Source organism: Eschrichtius robustus, chromosome 10 (genome assembly GCF_028021215.1).
Source record: "Eschrichtius robustus isolate mEscRob2 chromosome 10, mEscRob2.pri, whole genome shotgun sequence".
NCBI classification, from domain to species: Eukaryota; Metazoa; Chordata; class Mammalia; order Artiodactyla; family Eschrichtiidae; genus Eschrichtius; species Eschrichtius robustus.
The window spans coordinates 118,074,041-118,091,839 of NC_090833.1; the positions used below are offsets into that span (position 1 = coordinate 118,074,041).

Sequence of the window (17,799 nt, forward strand, 5' to 3'; positions counted from 1 at the left end):
AGTCACAAATTAATGCTTTTCCTTGAAGTTGAGGCTCGGGGTCTGCTTCGTGGGGGAGCCCAAACCAAGGCAAGGACGGAGAGCAGGTCCTGGTGATGACGGTCACGGGTATGTCGCTGAGAATGTGACCTGGGTCAGAGGGGGGAGGGGCGTCACTGGATACAAGACATGCGAGAAGTGTCGATGGCATCGTCCTCTTGGAGGCTGAAGTTATCTGTGGTGCTGGTGAAACTGTGCGCCAGGCAGGAAAGTCATCGTTATTTGGGGTCGTGGAGGAGCTAGGAGCATGGTGAGGAGGGGCTTCCAGATGGAGCAGACAGATGGAAGGCAGGCTTTTGGGCCGGGGTAGGAGGATATGTTGGAAGTGACGAGGACACGCCCTCTTCTCCATCCTGTGGTCAAGCCGTGCACGGAGCCAGGTTGCAGGGGAGGTGCTTGTTCATCGGGAAAGGCTGCGTGCGATCCGCACTGTGGTCCCCTCTTCCTCACTTTTCCTTCCTCAGCAGACAGGTGTGTCAGAACCACACAGAAAGGAATTATTCAGGGCTTATTAGCCTTTTTGTTCTGGGGCCCCTATGGCTATCTGATGAATGCTATGGCCCCTTCCTCAGAATAATATAAATGCCTAAAATAAGGTTCTTAGGGTTACAGGGAAATCAGTTATGGTGAAATACCCTTATCAAAATATTATAACTGCATCGTTTGTGATATAGTAACACATGTGCTTCTTTGTTACTACATTAGATAATCAGATAAATACCGTACTTTCAATGGATGGTGAGTGTCAACAATATCTCGATATGTTTGCAGTGCTTATAATGAAAACATCTGTGCTCCCTACTGGTGCCCAATCCCAGCTACCGCTTGGGAGTGACGGTATTTTGTCTGGGTTTGCAATGGAAGAAAATACAAATTTTGCCACAGGTTAGCAAAAATAAAAATGTAATTTTCTGACCCAAGCTCACGGACTCCCCGAATTCTATCAGGTGAAAAACGTCTGTGAAAACCTCTTTTCTGCACTACCTCTCCCTCATAAGCCTGGCCTCCAGCTAGACTGGCAGGTGCCCTTACTTTGGGGACTGGAAAAACAAAAGCCAAATTCCTGGCTTTTAAAATAATAATACATGGGAACATATGTATATGTATAACTGATTCACTTTGTTATAAAGCAGAAACTAACACACAATTGTAAAGCAATTATACTCCAATAAAGATGTTAAAAAAATAAAAATAATAATAATAATAAAATAAAATAATAATACAGTAAGTCCCCTACATACAAACCTTCAAGTTTCGAACTTTCAAAGGTGTGAATGTGTGTTCGCATGTCCAGTCACATAAGTTAGTTCATGTGTCTGGCATGCATTGTCCTGTGCGTGGTTCCTCTACGAGTGGTTGTGCTTTTGTGCACTTTACTATCCTGTAAAGTACTGTCCTGCGTTCCACTTCTATTGGACAACGCTGAGTTAAAGTTCCACATCCATATAGATAAAGAGATTATTCACGTTTGGAGAGCCTGGGTGAGTTATCGTGTGTAGAGCAGAGAAGCCTCCGTTTTTCCCTCTCAGCCCAACTCCCCAAACTCGAACGCTGCCTAAAGGAAGGACCAGGTTTGTGCGCTGAGGTTGCTTGAGTCGCGTCTGCCCTGAACAATCAAATGCCCTTGTTTTAAATGCTCTTTTGACCTGAAAGTAACATTGGAAGCATTAAACCCTGAGGAAAGAACAGAGGCACATTTGAAAGCAGAAGTATTTCTGTAGTCCCGTATTTGTGGGAGAAAAGTTGTAAGAGTCAAGTACGGATTTCTGTGATTGGGAATAAGGACTATGCCGAATCATTCTTGGTCAGCCTGATTTTATTTTAATCTTTCAAGGTGTGACGCATTCATTATGACCCAGCCTGGAAGGGCTCACATCTGTAAGAATGGGAAGAGCCCAGCCCACTTGCCTTTCAGTTGGATTATTGAGATGTTTGAAGTATTCTAGGTTCTTGCTAATATAAAAATTGTCACTAACTTGGTTTTTATTTCCAATTTCAGAAAAAGTGGTGTGAATACTTCATCCTAAGTAATATAGACGTTTTTGAATCTTGGAATCTGAATTTAACTCACCTTTCCGACTTAAGTGATGAGCTTTTATTGAAGAATATAGCATTTTACTATGAAAATGAAAGTGTTCAAGGTACCACCCTAGTATGTTATAATAATTATGCCTTTACCCAGAAATAAACATTATAAAGGATTTAAAGCTTCAAAATTCTTTTCCTATACTTGCAACATATAGCAGTCATTTTCTTTCAGATATTTGTTTATGCATGTGTATAAGTGTTACTTAGTTGCAATCAGAGTGAATGTTGTATTTTAAAATATTTTTAACTTAATATTACTCCACAAGTATTTTTGGAAAAAATACATCTTTGGGAACTTGGCATTTCTAGATAATTTTAACAGGTGAATTTTTCAGTTAAATATATGCAGAACATTTTTCAGAATATTTACTCTAATTAATGTAATCATGTACTACTATTAGATATTTAGGGAATTTTAAGTTTTTCCAAAGATAAAGCTGATTTATATATTTATTGTATATAATTAATTTTTCTTTCTTTGAATAATTTTATTAGAAGAAATCTTCTGCTGTTTATTCGTAGTCAAAGAAAAATAAAAGACATTTTAAGAGAACTATAACTGATTGAGCATTATTGAAGCTTCTTTGACCTCTAAGATTTGGTTCCTACATATTGCAAGTGTTAGAATGAGTTAGCTACAAATAAATTTAGCAATCCTCTACAAACTTTCTCATTTTTGAAAAATCAGTTTTATTCTGTTTTATTGATTATGAAGTTATGTGTGACATAACATTTTTTATTACCTTGAAGAATAGTTAGATATTCACCATCTGTTATTGTTAGTTAAGACAGTTATAATGTTAATAGTTATCTAATAGGGAAACAGGATAAACTTTAAAGTCTCCAGTCCCACAGTCAACACTAGGGACCGTTTGGCTCTAGGTTCAGTGTGACACTCACAGAAAATTTCACTGTTTGACAAGTATTTCAGAGCTCTGTGAATTTAGTCAAAATGTGTGCTTCTGTGTATGTGTGAATGACTTTCAGTGTTTACTACTTTGAACTCATGTAGGGCTACATTTGAGTTTGGGAAATGTCATTATGAAAGATTATGAACATCTCTGGGATACTGTATCAAAGTTGGTCACAAACTTTGATGTTGGAAAGCCATTTCCTCTGAGAACAAAACAATTTCCTTTTCTTAAAAAGGATCCATCACCAATCAAAGGTAATAAATCTCTAAATTAATTTGAAATAAAAGCATCATTCCTCTGAAAATGTTTTGAAAGCACCAGTAACTAAATGTTGCAAGTATAAATAATTTTCGGGTACTATGCATTTAAAATGACCTATATTGTCATATCCTTGGGGGCGATAATACTTTGAGTATAATTTTGAACCGTGATATGTTTTCCTTGTAACTAATGTTGTTGCCAATTTTTAAGAAAGCCAGATATATGTGACTTCCATTTCTATCAATCTGGACGTGTAGATCAAGTGAAAAATCTCTTGTGCGTAATGATGGAAATGTTAGATAAGAGACCAAACATCTTTCTACAAAATCGTAAGCAAGCTCAAAACAATAGGAGGGAAATTTCAGGAGCCAAACATGAAGGGAGAGACTGATCTCTGGGTCACTCTGAGAATTTCTAATTGTAGGTCTGCCCTCCTAAGAATCTGGGTTTCAGTGTACTCAGTCAGCAGAGTCAAGACAACTCTAAGCTGGAAAATAACCTTAAAGCGATCAAAGGAATCTGGCGTGTTCTCTGTAGAGGAACGTCATCATATACCCTGGTTTTACAGGGCTTCTCTGCCACATACGAGTGCACATGCAAATTTATAAACAGCAGAGAAATAAGCCCCCAGACAAACAGTAAGCTGCAAAACTAGAACTCTTAAGTATTTCAGATTTTGTAATTACCAAAAGTAGAATATACTATATGTGAGTTTAAAAATGTTTGAAGGAATAAAATATGAAATTTGAAACATGAAAAAATAACAAAATGATAGAAAACATCTTCACATTTTAAAATAAAGTTGTAGAAATGAAAAGACTGTCAATGGACAGGTTCAAAAGCTGATTGGATTTGGCTAAAGCGAGAATTTGTGAGCTAGAAATAGATCAAAAGAACTACAGGTACAATAGCGACGAACACATTACATACCTTAAATTTACACAGGTATACATGTCAATTATATCTCAAGCTGGAGAAATTTTAAAAGAACTGAAAAGCAAACAAAAGAAATAGAAAAAAATGATAAAATACATGTTAAAAGACATGGAAGACAGAATGAAGCTGTCTAACCTTTCATTCATTTGGAGATTTGGAAGGAGAGGCCAAGCCAGTGTAGATTGGGCCGTATTTGACGAGACCGTGGCTGGCATTTGCCTGGATGATGAAAGACAGGGATTTGCACACTCAGGGTGTATGATGAGTCTCGAGTGGGACAAAGCAAACATACGCACATGCACACACACAAATACACACTAGGCACGATGCAGTGGGATTAGAGAATGTAAAAAATAAATATCTTAAAAGGACCAGAGTTACTTACAAAGGAATAAAAATTAGTCTCTAATAATAGACTTTCCCAAATATCATGATAGAAGTCAGAACATAATGAAATCATATGTTATTCTTAAAATACAGTTTAAGAAATGAGTAGCATGGACATTTTTCAAAATACAAACACTGATATATCCATCATCCTGTCATCACTGGAGACATTTCTATATCATGAATTTCAGGAAGAATAAAATGACTCCAGATGGAAAGTGACAAAGAAAGCTAAGGGGGGTTGGGAATGTATTGATACAAGTGTATTTTTCAGAGTACAGGGGAAGAATATATATCCCCTTTCATTATGTCAGGATGAGTTCCACCAGACAAAGACGCTTGAGAGCAAGGAGTTTATTGGTCCCAGGAAGATCAAATAAGGGAGTGCTTAGGTAATACCAGGAAGAAAACACAGTCAGTGCAGGGTGTGTTAATGAGTAGGTTTCCACGTGGGCAACTACAGGTAAATTTTACTGGTAATCCTAGAACTGCGTGCAAACCACTTTGGAGATGTCTTACCCAAAGAGCAAGGTAGCTGGGGTATTTACCTTGTGACTTTCGTCAAGTCTCGGGGGGCATGAAGTCCTTAGGACTCTGGCTGCACCCAAGGCTGTAAGAAGAAAGTGCTCAGGGAGAGTTGTAGGGACTCATAGGAAGGTTTCAGGCAAACGCAGGAACAGTGAACGTCAAGGAAATAACGAGCAGAGCAATTGCAGCTCACATAGAATTATGAACCAGACACTGGATAAAGGGGCATTTGTTAGCCAGCTATTGTATATACGATCAATATGTGACGTGTGATATCCATCTATCATATGTAGGTGTACATGGACATAACATCAAGGAGGATGTAAGAGAAGACTAATGATATCACATAATTTCATTGACATCTGTATTTTCCCTCTACTTTTTTATTTTATAAAAGTATATATGTAAGAGATTCCTGAGTGAGACTTCCATATTTAAATTCCTTGTCTCATAATAGGAAATAAGAAAAGGAACAAACGTTTGAAATAGGAAACATAGGTGTTTTTCTGTCTGTCAGTGTATCTGTTCATCCATCCATCCATCCATCCGTCTATCTATCCTTCTATCTACCTACCTACATGCCTAAATGCTGCCTATTTCTTTATATTCTGCTGTGTTCCAGAATGTTTTAATGTGGAAAATGGCTTTATGGGAAGGGCTGGAATTGATTAATGTAAATAAATAAGATCAATGAAACATGATGTTTTTTTAAATGTGAAATTTTAGAAAATGATGTGTAACATTGCTGTATGAAAGTTTTACGTTTGACCTTGTCTTACTACTTTTTTACAGATACCTCCAAGGAAAAGATGGCTAATTTGGGTTTTATTCCAGTGTCATGTCAGGTGGTTGATAAGTTTGCTGGGGACATTTTGAAAGATTTGCCTTTCCTAACGAGGTATGGGGGCCACTGGGTGGAATGGATGAATTACTCATTAAAGCTTTTACAAAGTTCGACAGATTATTTATAAAGAGGTTATATTAGATGTAACATGTGTTTGTAACACATAATGAGTTTAGTTTCAAATTTACCAATGTCTTGTGATCATAACTAGCTTAAAAATCAACATAGTTTTAACCTAAGAGTAAAATCATTCCAGCTGTGTGTTTGTAATTAATGAATGAGTGGATGAATATTTGTTGATGTCGATGGCACGAGATATGGGGTGGATTCTGGGTTCTGAAGCCCCAATAAACTGCTCTTTGGATTCTACCACCCACATTATATCTCGGAAGGAGGAAAGGTGGCTATGATTTTTTTTTAAAATTATTAAAAAATGAGATCTATGCTGTGCTATATTTGGAGGCATGCAATTTAAAATGTGCCTGTATTTCTTTTCATCTCATAGCGATGATCCTATTGTAACTTCACTGGTCAAGCAGAAGGAATTTGATGAGCTCGTGCACTGGCATTCCCACAAACCCCTTAGTGATGATTATGACAGGACAAGGGGTCACTTTGATGGTGAGTCCTGCGCTTCTGGTGAAATACCTTAAAATCTATTTCACTCTCTGCCTTTTATGTTACAATGAAAAATTTTTCTATTTCTTGAATAACAATAATGTACAAGATATGTAGATATATGTCAGTAAAGAGGGTGAGGAAAGAGCCCCACTTTGCTGACAGTCACGTGTACACAGGCACACAGCTGTCTTAGGAGCAAGTGCACAGAGATGGCATTTGTCCCACAAAGGTTAGAAGCTGTTTTAAGCTAAGACAGTTTATAGTTTAAGACATCTGTGTGCTCCTTAATGGCAGAAATATTGAGGCTATAGGCTTTCAAGCAGTTGCAGCTGCTTTCACGTCACCCATAACAAGGGCAGCAGTTTACCCACCTTCACGCTCAGGATGGAGGCCGTGGCACCACTGAGAGCAAGTCAGCTGAGACTGACTTAGGGACCCTTCTCCCCGGCTCATCCCTTGTCTTCTTTTGTCTACCCCATGCTCGCCCCCACCCTTCTTCCAGTGGACAGAACTTACCTTCAGAAGAATCTAAGAGTAGACCTAGTAAGGATGTTCCCACGAAACACTTCCCAGCCTGCTGTTATAAACAACTACTAATATCCTGAAAAATACAAGGAAGTTTTTAGATTAATCATAAACATCCTTCGGAGCCGTTTGATTTACATATGTAGATACAGATATAGAAAAATCAGCCTGCTTAACTAGGCCCTTGAAGTGAGTGCTGTAGTTTTCTCTGGGGATGGGAGTTAAGTCAGACCTTGAGTGTTGGGATTTCCTATGTCATTGGATTTTTCCACAGTGAGTCTTTCTGAGCTGCCAAGTTCTTGGCTCTGTGGCCATGGTCTGGAGTAAGGATTTTTCTGTCAAGTGATACAAGAAGCCATGATACCCTAGATGGATATCTTCCTGATTTGGCCTTGACCTTCCCCCTTCTTTTTTTTTTCTTTAAATTTATTTATTTATTTATATTTTTGGCCGCATTGGGTCTTAGTTGCTGTGCGCGGGCTTTCTCTAGTTGCGGCGAGCGGGGGCTACTCTTCGTTGTGGTGCATGGGCTTCTCACTGCGGTGGCTTCTCTTGTTGCAGAGCGCGGGCTTCAGTAGCTGTGGCACGTGGACTCAGTAGTTGTGGCTCGCGGGCTCTAGAGCGCAGGCTCAGTAGTTGTGGTGCACGGGCTTAGTTGCTCCACAGCATGTGGGATCTTCCCAGACCAGGGCTCGAACCCGTGTCCCCTGCATTGGCAGTGGATTCTCAACCACTGCACCACCAGGGAAGCCCTACCTTCCCCCTTCTTAACTTCATTCACAGGGCACAGAACAGAAGTAATGCCCAGAATCTGTCATTCTTTGTAGCATCCTGATATTTGCTTTGAGAAGTGTACAGTGAAAGGGTGTTTTGTCGCTTGCATCCTTCAAATAAAGTAAGGAATCATTCTGTGGACAAGAGATAGTGTGATTTAAGATTCCTTCTTTAACAAAAGTCATCAGCCTAAGTTACTGTTCCAAACTAAAAAGAAAAGTGCACGTGTGTGTGGGATGGTGTGAAGGATTAGTGAGAACGCTGTTGAAAATATGTAGTAGTGTTGCATTTTAAGTCTTTTCTTTTCCAGAAAAATCTAGAGATCCTCGTCATCTTAGATCTTTGCAAATGTATCATCGTTTTCAACGATTTTATGGGGAGTCATTAGAATCAGTCTCTTCAAAATTTGTTGTACCTCAAGCTACCAAGCCAAAGAAGAATTTCTGTGAACCCAAGAGCAAAAAGATACAGGTAGGTTATATTCATTCTATCAAATTTTTTTTTACTTTTCATTGTCCTTCTTTATTGTTATTTGTTCAATCCCTTTGATAGTTGCTTTCCATGCTACGTTTTTAGAAACGTAAAGGGATGGGAAAGATACTCCATGCAAACGGAAGCCAAAAGAAAGCAGGGGTAGCTATACTTATACCTTAGAAAATAGACGTTAATACAAAGACTGTAATAAGGGAGATAGAAGGTCATTATATAATGATAAAGCTGAAAACCTGAAAGCTTTTTCTCTAAGATCAGGAACAAGACAAGGATGCCCAGTCTCACCACTTGTATTCAACATAGTATTGGAAGTTTTAGCCAGAGCAGTTAGGCAAGTAAAAGAAATAAAAGGCATCCACATTGGAAAGGAAGGAGTAACACTGCCTGTTTGCAGATGACATTATGTTATATAAAAACCCCACCAAAAAACTGTTAGAACTAATAAATAAATTCAGTAAAGTCACAGGATACAAAATCAATACACAAAAATCTGTTGTGTTTCTATACACTAATGATGAACTATCAGAAGCAGAAATTAAGAAAACAATCCCAATTACAATTGCATCAAAGAGAATAAAATACCTAGGAATAAATTTAACCAGGGAGGTTACAGTATGTTGAAAACTACAAGACAGTGATGAAAGAAATTGAAGAGGATACAAATAAATGGAAAGATATTCTGTGCTCATGGATTGGAAGAAAGAGTATTGTTAAAATGTCTTTACTGCCCAGTGCAATCTATAGATTTAATGCAATCCCTATCAAAATTCCAATGGCATTTTCCACAGAAATAGAACAAACAATCCTAAAATTTGTATGGAGGCATAAAACACCCTGAATAGCCAAAACAATCTTCAGGAAAAAGAACAAATCTACAGGCATCACACTCCCTGATATCAAGCTATATTACAAAGTTATAGTAATCAAAACAGTATGGTATTGGCATAAAAACAGGTACATGGGTCAATGGAACAGAATAGAGAGCCCAGAAATAAACTCAAGCATATATGGTCAATTAATTTATGACAAAGGAGGTAAGAATATACAATGGAGAAAAGACAACCTCTTCAATAAATGCTGTTGGGAAACCTGGACAGCTACATGCAAAAGAATGAGGCTTGGAACCCTGTCTTATACTATACACAAGAATTAACTCAAAATGGATCAAAGACTTCACGACCTGAAACTGTAAAAGTCCTAGAAGAAAGCATAAGCTGTAAGCTCCTTAGCATTGGTCTTGGTGATGATTTTTTGGATTTGACACCAAAGGCAAGGGTAACAAAAGCAAAAATAGACAAGTGAGACTGTATCAAACTAAGAAGATTCTTCACAGCAGAGGAAACCATCAAAAAAACGAAAAGGCAACTAACTACAGAATGGGAGAAAATATTTGCATATCATATATCTGATAAGGGGTTAATATCTAAAATATACAAAAAACTCATACAACTCAATAACAAAAAATAGAACAATCTGATTAAAAAATGGGCAGAGTAACTAAATGGATATTTTTCCAAAGAAGACATGCAGATGGCTAACAGGCACATGAGAAGATGCTCAACATCACTAATCATAGGGGAAATCAAATCAAAACCACAATGAGATATCGCCTCACACCTGTCAGAATGGCCATCATCAAAAGGGCAAGAAACAACAAGTGTTGGCCAGGATGTGGAGAAAAGGGAGCCCTTGTGCACTGTTGGTGGGAATGTAAATTGGTGCAGCCACTATGGAAAATAGTATATTTCCTCCAAATATTAAAAATAAAACTACTATATAGTCCTGCATTCCCATTTCTGGTATTTATCCCAGAAAAGAAAACAGGATGTAGAAGAGATCTCTGCACTCCCATGTTCATTACAGCATTATTCACAGCAGTCACGATACGGAAACAATGTAAGCGTCCAACAAGGGATGAATGGATAAAGAAGATGTGGTCTATGTATATATTGGAATATTATTCAGTTATAAGGAGGAAATTCTGCCATTTGTGACAGCGTGGTTGAACCTACAGGTGCTAAGTGATGTAGGTCAGACAGAGAAGGCAGATACTGCGTGGTGTAACTTACACGTGGAATCCAAAAGAAAAGAAAGGTCAAACTCATAGAAACAGAGAGGAGAAACATGGTGACTAGAGTGGATAACCCTACATCATATCATTGAATTTGCTAAGAGAGTAGATTTTAAATATTCTCACCTCCCCTCCTCCCCAAAAAGATAAATATGTGAGTTGATGATGGGTTAATTAACTCAGTGGGGAGAACCCTTCCACAGTGTACATGTATATCAAGCCACCATGATGTACACTTTCAATATCCTACAATTTTTCAGTTATGCCTAAAGTTAAAAAAATATTTGAGCAGACATGAGGACTTTTGCTTTAATAGTCAACAAGCAGCCACCTCAGGTCCAGCTTGGTGGTCTTTGTTTTCTCCTCGTGGCGACAACCTCCTTTTTATTTTCACAGCCAATTTTATCTTTAGTGAGACCATCCAATTACAATGATTCCTTTTTTATTTACTGAAAAGCTTCTTTTATATAGTTATTTTTTTTCGAGAGAGAGGTTAAAAGTTGGCAAAAATTCTAATTACCTAGTGTAAGGTATAAAGACTGAAAAAAATTTCATGTTTTTCTTATCTTCTACATTATTGGAAATTAAGTAAATTATCTCGTGGAGATTAAACAACCTCAGCACCGTGTAAATGTGCTCTTCCAGTAACACTTCAAGCTAAAACAAACACATTGTACCTGGCAAAGAGCCAGGGCTTGTTCTTGTCCTCTTGAGACAGAACCATGCCGAGTTATCCCAGGACAGTACATTTGGGAAGTTGAAACATTGGAGAAACTCCACTGATTCAAATTAAATACTGAGAAAGTGATGGCAATGAAAATTGACTTCATTAAAGGCAAAGTTTAGATGTGAGTTTCATGACTAAGCAGAATAATGGAAGGTTTGTCAGTGTTCTCTTACGGACACAACAGTTCTCTAATTTTCTTTGCACATTAACAGGTCAAGTAGGTAAAAGTGTAGTAGAAGTGGGTCTATATTGTGTGTAAGTTGGTTGGAAATGCTTGTCTAGACAGAGCAAACCGGTTTATTTATGATGTTCCTTCCCACCTGCCCCTTCCTCATTCACCCATAAAAGAGGATGAACTTGTGCTGTGCTTGGGACACACCAACAACTATGGCACATTCCTGTCTCATGACAAGGAAAATCACAACTGCATTGCGTGTGATGAGCATTTGATAGAGAGACGCCCGGGCAGGGGAGGAATACGTACTCAGGCTGGGAGAGTTGAGCAAGGCTTTGTGGAAGAAATATCTAGAAGCACAAGTTGGGGTAGGGAGGTGACCATGGGGGATGGAAGAGGAAAACCAATTCCCGAGAGATCAGGAGACAGAAAAACCAGGGTCCTGGTGTTTCTGATTGTATTACATTTTTTCTTCAATTTATAACCTACACCACTTAGAAATCTAGAAAAATTATCTGCACAGAGGCTTTATAGTCATTAAATTGGATTGTCCAAAGATTTCAATTCACAGAGGCTTCAATGTTAAGAAACAGACACTGAAATGAAAATTGTACCTTGTCAAGAACGGGATGACATTCAAAATAATCAATATACACTTAAAACTATTGTCTCATTCATGCAGTGCCATCTTGGACTATTTCCAACTTGTTTTATGACATGTATCCTTTTTTTGGGCAGGAGACCAAGGCTGAAAAAATTACTAGAGAGAATAAGGAGAGGCTATTTGCCAAGGAAGAACAAAAAGAAGAGAAAAAATGGAATGTTCTGTCCTTTTCTATTGAGGAGGAAATGAAAGAGAATTTAAACTCTGGAATAAAGAACCTAGAAGATTTTTTGAAATCATGTAAAAGTAGCTCAGTGAAATTTCGAGTTGAAATGGTGGGGATTACTGCCTGCTTGAGAGCGTGGAAAGAACATTGCCGTGGTGAAGGTATGTGGCTGTGAGTTCTTGTTGATTTGTTTGTTTGAATACATTGGAGAAGAATAAAAATCTAATGATGATAGCTGTTATTTATTAACTGGAAGTTTGTGTTAGAAGGCTTAGAGAAGCCTTAGATGCATTATCTGATTTTGTCCTTGGAGAATTCCTCTAAGTACTATTACCTCTATTTTATCAATGAGCAATGAAGTCTCAAAGGGGGCCCTAATAGCAAAGATACAGCACATTCATAAGCAAATTCAAATCAATTCCTTATCACTTACATGTGGGATCTAAAATATGACACTAATGAACTTACCTACGAAACAGAAACAGACATGCAGACATAGAGATCAGACTTGTGGTTGCCAAGGAGAGGGGGAGGGAAGGATTGGGAGTTTGGGATTAGCAGATGCAAACTAGTATATATAGGATGGATAAACAACAAGGTCCTATTGTAGAGCACAGGAAACTACTGGAAAAGAATATGAAAAAGAATGTATATGTATAACTGAATCACTTTGCTGTACAGCAGAAATTAACACAACAATGTAAATCAACTACATTCCAATAAAAAAATTCAAATCAATTCCCAGTCAAAGTTTACAAACAGCCACTTAGAGAGTTGTGGGCATCGTTAAGGGGACCCACAGATGGCGAGGTCCCAGGGAGAGTCTGTCATTCATCTCTGAGATCTGAAGTGCGAACATTTTCTTTCTGGGCAAAACTCGGACCGTGTTTGCCTGGCATGCTGAGTTCTTCCAGAAGTTGTTGTGGTTTCCATGTGCTCTACTTTACAACTGCTACAATAGATAGTAGAAAAGGAAAGAAGAGGCAGGAAGAGGCAGGTAAGGGAGAAACATGGCTGGGTAGAGACGTGTAAGTTGATGGCAGGTGACATGATGAGGGACCAGTATGCCTCCAAACTGACAGTCCTTCCGAGTACACCTCATTGACCTGTCTGTCTTGGTCGTCTCCACACTTGAATCCATTGAACATGGGGTCACTGGGGGTTCTTCTCCCCCCAACCCCGTCATTCTACAAACTTCAATCTGCCCCTGCAATGACAGACTTCCCTGAGGATTTCATCCCTGTGAGAAGCGTAAGACTTGGCCTCTGTGGGTCTCTCTAATTAAGATGTTGTGTCAGGATTTGCAGTTGGCCTGAGAGAGATCAGGATTAACAGTGGCTTAAATTTCTTTTGTAGCCTTTATAGCATCAGTATGTGTTTGGTAATATTTGTTAAATAGATAAAATGTAGGTTGATTGGAAGAAAGGGCGAATCAAAACTGCCCTAACATGTGAAGTATGAAAAGACCAGCCGTGAGGAGGTCTAGAAAGGATGTATGTGACTGGAAAGAAATGGACAGGGATTAGCAACGTTTGGATCTGGCAGGTGTAACAGACTGATTGAATTTGAAGGCTCCAGTGATTACACCAGATACTTATCTCTGGTCACCATTAGGATTCAATAAATGTTGCCAAGTTTTTAACCAGATATTTAAACTCATCTGGACATTTTTCTTTGAACACAGTAGAGAAGGCATGAAAATAATAGTTGGGAAAGATTTGTATTCCTTAGAACTTAGACCAACTTGGGCTTTAGTGATCTTATTTCTATCATGAGCTACAAGATGTTTCTTTTTTTTCCCAACACTTACAGAGCTACATCTCAGTTTTCCACAGAGATGTTGGAATGTGTTTAGTTGCACTTCCATTTTATTGAGTTTTCTGTATTCCAAAACCTCCATTAATGCTAAGTAAGACAATGAATTTAATTGGGTCAGGTTGATAGCCTGAGTGACTAATCTTGGACAATCAAACATTTATTATTTTTGATGGCCTTTATAACAGTTTTGCTGTTTATTCTTTACCAAGGTGAAACCACAAAAGATTTAAGTATAGCTGTTCAAATGATGAAAAGGATCTACTCCGTGATGGAAAAATACCCAGAACTTTTGCAAGAGGCAGATCGGCAACTCATAGCCAGATGCCTTAGCTATTTAGGATTTGAGGAGTTGGCAAGTTCTTTGCGTCCAACGCAGGTAATGTTTTCAGAACAGCTCCATTCTAATAGAGTAATTATTAGGTGTACCTCAACTGTCTTGTAAACACAATTACCTGGGGTTTTTTTTTTTTACTGAAAATATTTACTCCAAGTTCATAATCATTGTTAGTAATCCAGCTCCCCCAACTTGAAGTAACCTAGAATTAGAAAATTTTACAAAAGCTTCTCTGATCAAAAATGCCAGATAGTCTCTGTAGACCCTTAAAACTAATCCTGTGTTTAATTCTAGCAAAACATTTAAAAACTATATTGCGACTGTTCAGTTGTCTTGATACCAGATTGTAGCTCAAGTGCCCTGATGCATATCTGAAAATCTTGATGTCTGCTATTTACTCTTAGTTAAGATAATGATTTAGGTGATAAGAGGTTTCTTCAATAAATATTGCAAAATTTGAAAGGTGGTAAAATGCTTTTCTCGTAAAAATTAGTTTTCAGTTATTTTATTTAAAAAAATATTTTAAATCATTTAAAGGATGTTGTAATTTAAAATCACTTTCAAGATGGACCTGTAAACTCCTATAGGTCACAGGAAATGACATAAAGGAGAAGAAAAAGAACAAATACTCAGTTGGCATTGGGCCAGCTCGGTTTCTGCTGCAGTACATGGGCCACTATTTGGTACGAGATGAGAGGAAAGATCCAGACCCCAGAGTCCAGGACTTTATTCCTGACACCTGGCAGGTAATGACTGGATGAAACAAACATTTTTGTATTTTATTATGAAATCTGATCTCAGGAGCGTCTCATGATTCCACACAGCACATTTGGCATGAAATTCTTAATGTTGAGTCATCTCATTTAAAATTGTCATGGGGAATGTCAAATGTAGACTTTTTCCCATTTAAAGAAAGTGAATTTTTCATATCATCCATTTTTCATAAATCGACCATTTTCTTGGAGGTACTCTGATGGATTCACACGTGTATATTTGAAGTTCTGTCTGTGTCATCCGACTGTATCATTATGGACCGTCCTCCAAGGCTTCCCTGTGTCTGTAGGATATCCTATGTAAATATAGAAATGTGACAGAGAAATTCAAGGAGTTTAAACAGTAGAGACAGTTGTTCAGATATTTACAGCCTGTACCCGTGACCATAGTAGCTACTTTTCTATAAATAAATGTAAAATTAATATTGATGGCTATAAAATTAGGAATAAAAGGGTGCGTTTCTGCATTGATTCAACCTTATAAAATTGCCTCGAACCTTATCAGTTAAACATGTTTACCTATGAAAATGCCATTTCAGAGGCTCAGTCTAGTAGGTGGTCTTATCAGAAGCTGACTTTGTCCTCCTTGTCTTGATGATGCTGGAGCACCTCAGAAACTCCCCGCCTGCTGTTCAGGAGCAGGGGGGCCAGGCCCTTCCTTCCTGAAGTGCACAACACGAAGCAGCTAAGGGCCCTCCAGGTATCTACGCCCCCCTCCACTGCACTTCTTCTGATGTCGCCTTTGCTCTGAGGTGTGGCCCAGAGCGGACCTGGATTCAGAGAGTGTGCAGGATGGGGCTTTGGGGGGCTTTTCCATCTTCTGCCCATCACACAGGCTAATGATCCTCTGACCAGTCCTCATTTTGATGAATAAAAGCATAGGCTAAAGGGATGAGAGTCTGTTTTAATGAAGGTCCCACATGCCCTCCAAAGTAGGGGCTGGCATCCTTCTATTTAGAAAGTACAAGATAAGTAGTAAAATGATTAATCATTGATTTTTTTTTTTTTCTGTTCAGCTACTTTTTCACCCTTACAAAAATGCATACGTTTAGATCTTCATTTCTCAGAGCCGTTGTGCACTTAGTCAATGACAAGTAATCAGAAAGAATATCTACCCCAGGACAAGATATTTTGTTCAGACCCACTCTCCATTTTTCACACACAAACCCACCTCCAGACGCTCAAAAGCACTGCAATTCTCTCTTCTGGGAGAGGCCGTGAGTTCTTCACAAGGTCCCGTGTATCTTTTGGTGTGTTTTCAACTCGCAACCACTCCTTTGCGGCTCAGAGAATTATGCTGGAAGTGTCTTAAGGTATTTGTTTTGCTAACATGCTTCTCGTGGTGCTGACACACCGGTGCTCTGAACCCTGCAGCGAGAGCTCTTGGACGTCGTAGACAAGAACGAGTCTGCGGTCATAGTGGCCCCCACATCCTCAGGGAAGACCTACGCCTCCTACTACTGCATGGAGAAGGTGCTACGGGAGAGTGACAATGGGGTGGTCGTGTACGTGGCCCCCACCAAGGTACGTCCCGAGGCTGGGGGTGTCGTTCAAGTGACTTGAATTTTCTCTTTCACTCCCGAACCTCCTCTTTTAGTTTAATGCACGTGGTCATGTGGTAGATCTAGCTCTCTTTATTTTTTTTCCCAATTTATTTTTTTCCACTTTTATTGAGATAAAATGGACATGTAACCTGTTAGTTTCATGTGTACAACATAATGGTCAATATTTGTATGTATTGTTAAATGATCACCGCCATAATTCTAGTGAACATGAATCATGAATCACCTCATATAGTTATACATTTTTTTTTCCTTGTGATGAGAACTTTTAAGATCTACTCTCTTAGAAACTGTCAGGTACACAATACCGTATTGTTAACTATAGTCACTGTTACATCCCCGGACTTATTTATCTTATAACTGGAAGTTTGTACCTTTTGACCCCCTTCACCCGTTCTCCCCGCCCTTAGCCCCACCCTAGCCAACCACCAGCCTGTTCTGTTTCCATGTGTCTCACTTTATTTTCTAACCTGCATTTTCTCCTTCCAGTCTGAGAGGCCGAAGTAATACTTCCCTTAGAGCACTGTGAGGCAGAGGTCTGGTCCTGTGATCTTGTCATTCAGCTTTTTGCTTGAACTGAGAGAAGCACCCCGACTTTGTTGGGCAATGTTGAGTCTTTAGGAACCCCGCGTTGCCTCTGCCCATGATGGGATGCATCCTGTCTGCTCTTGGGCGTCAGTGCCTGATGTGTTTCTCATGCCAGGTGGTTTTGCCATATTTCTTTTATGGCTAGAACCACCTAATGCCAAACTTAAATACAGAAAGTATGATCTTTGTCATTTAGGAGAAAGGCTGATTTACAAGAAGTATATAAGTTTGCGTATCCTCGCTTACAACCCCTTATTTTTAATGCGATTACTCTTAAGAAAGGCAGATTTACTTGGGATAACTTTGATTCTACAGATTAAAATCAGATCTCACTGCATTTTAGTTTCTAGGAAAATGTGGCGTTGAGTGACTTGGGCTCAGGCTCAGAACCAGATTGAGCAACATGATTAGTTGAAATTAGCACTTTAGTTTTGATTGTAGCTTTTTTGTTTTTCATGGTTACGAAAGCAGTAAGTGTTCATAGCAGGAAATTAATAAAATATATCAAGAAA

At 38.7% G+C, this 17,799-nt stretch overlaps 1 protein-coding gene across 1 annotated transcript in view; it reads left to right on the top strand.

The window, feature by feature from the left end:
- The window catches only part of LOC137769958 (probable ATP-dependent RNA helicase DDX60), a 76,069-nt gene that overhangs the window by 12,145 nt on the left and 46,125 nt on the right, over window positions 1–17,799 (top strand). Inside the window, exons 8-16 of the mRNA XM_068552165.1 lie at window positions 2,039–2,180; window positions 3,140–3,295; window positions 5,946–6,051; window positions 6,503–6,618; window positions 8,228–8,388; window positions 12,121–12,373; window positions 14,240–14,406; window positions 14,952–15,110; window positions 16,512–16,661. Coding sequence (XP_068408266.1) covers window positions 2,039–2,180; window positions 3,140–3,295; window positions 5,946–6,051; window positions 6,503–6,618; window positions 8,228–8,388; window positions 12,121–12,373; window positions 14,240–14,406; window positions 14,952–15,110; window positions 16,512–16,661 — 1,410 coding nt within the window. The remainder of the gene's footprint in view (window positions 1–2,038; window positions 2,181–3,139; window positions 3,296–5,945; window positions 6,052–6,502; window positions 6,619–8,227; window positions 8,389–12,120; window positions 12,374–14,239; window positions 14,407–14,951; window positions 15,111–16,511; window positions 16,662–17,799) is intronic.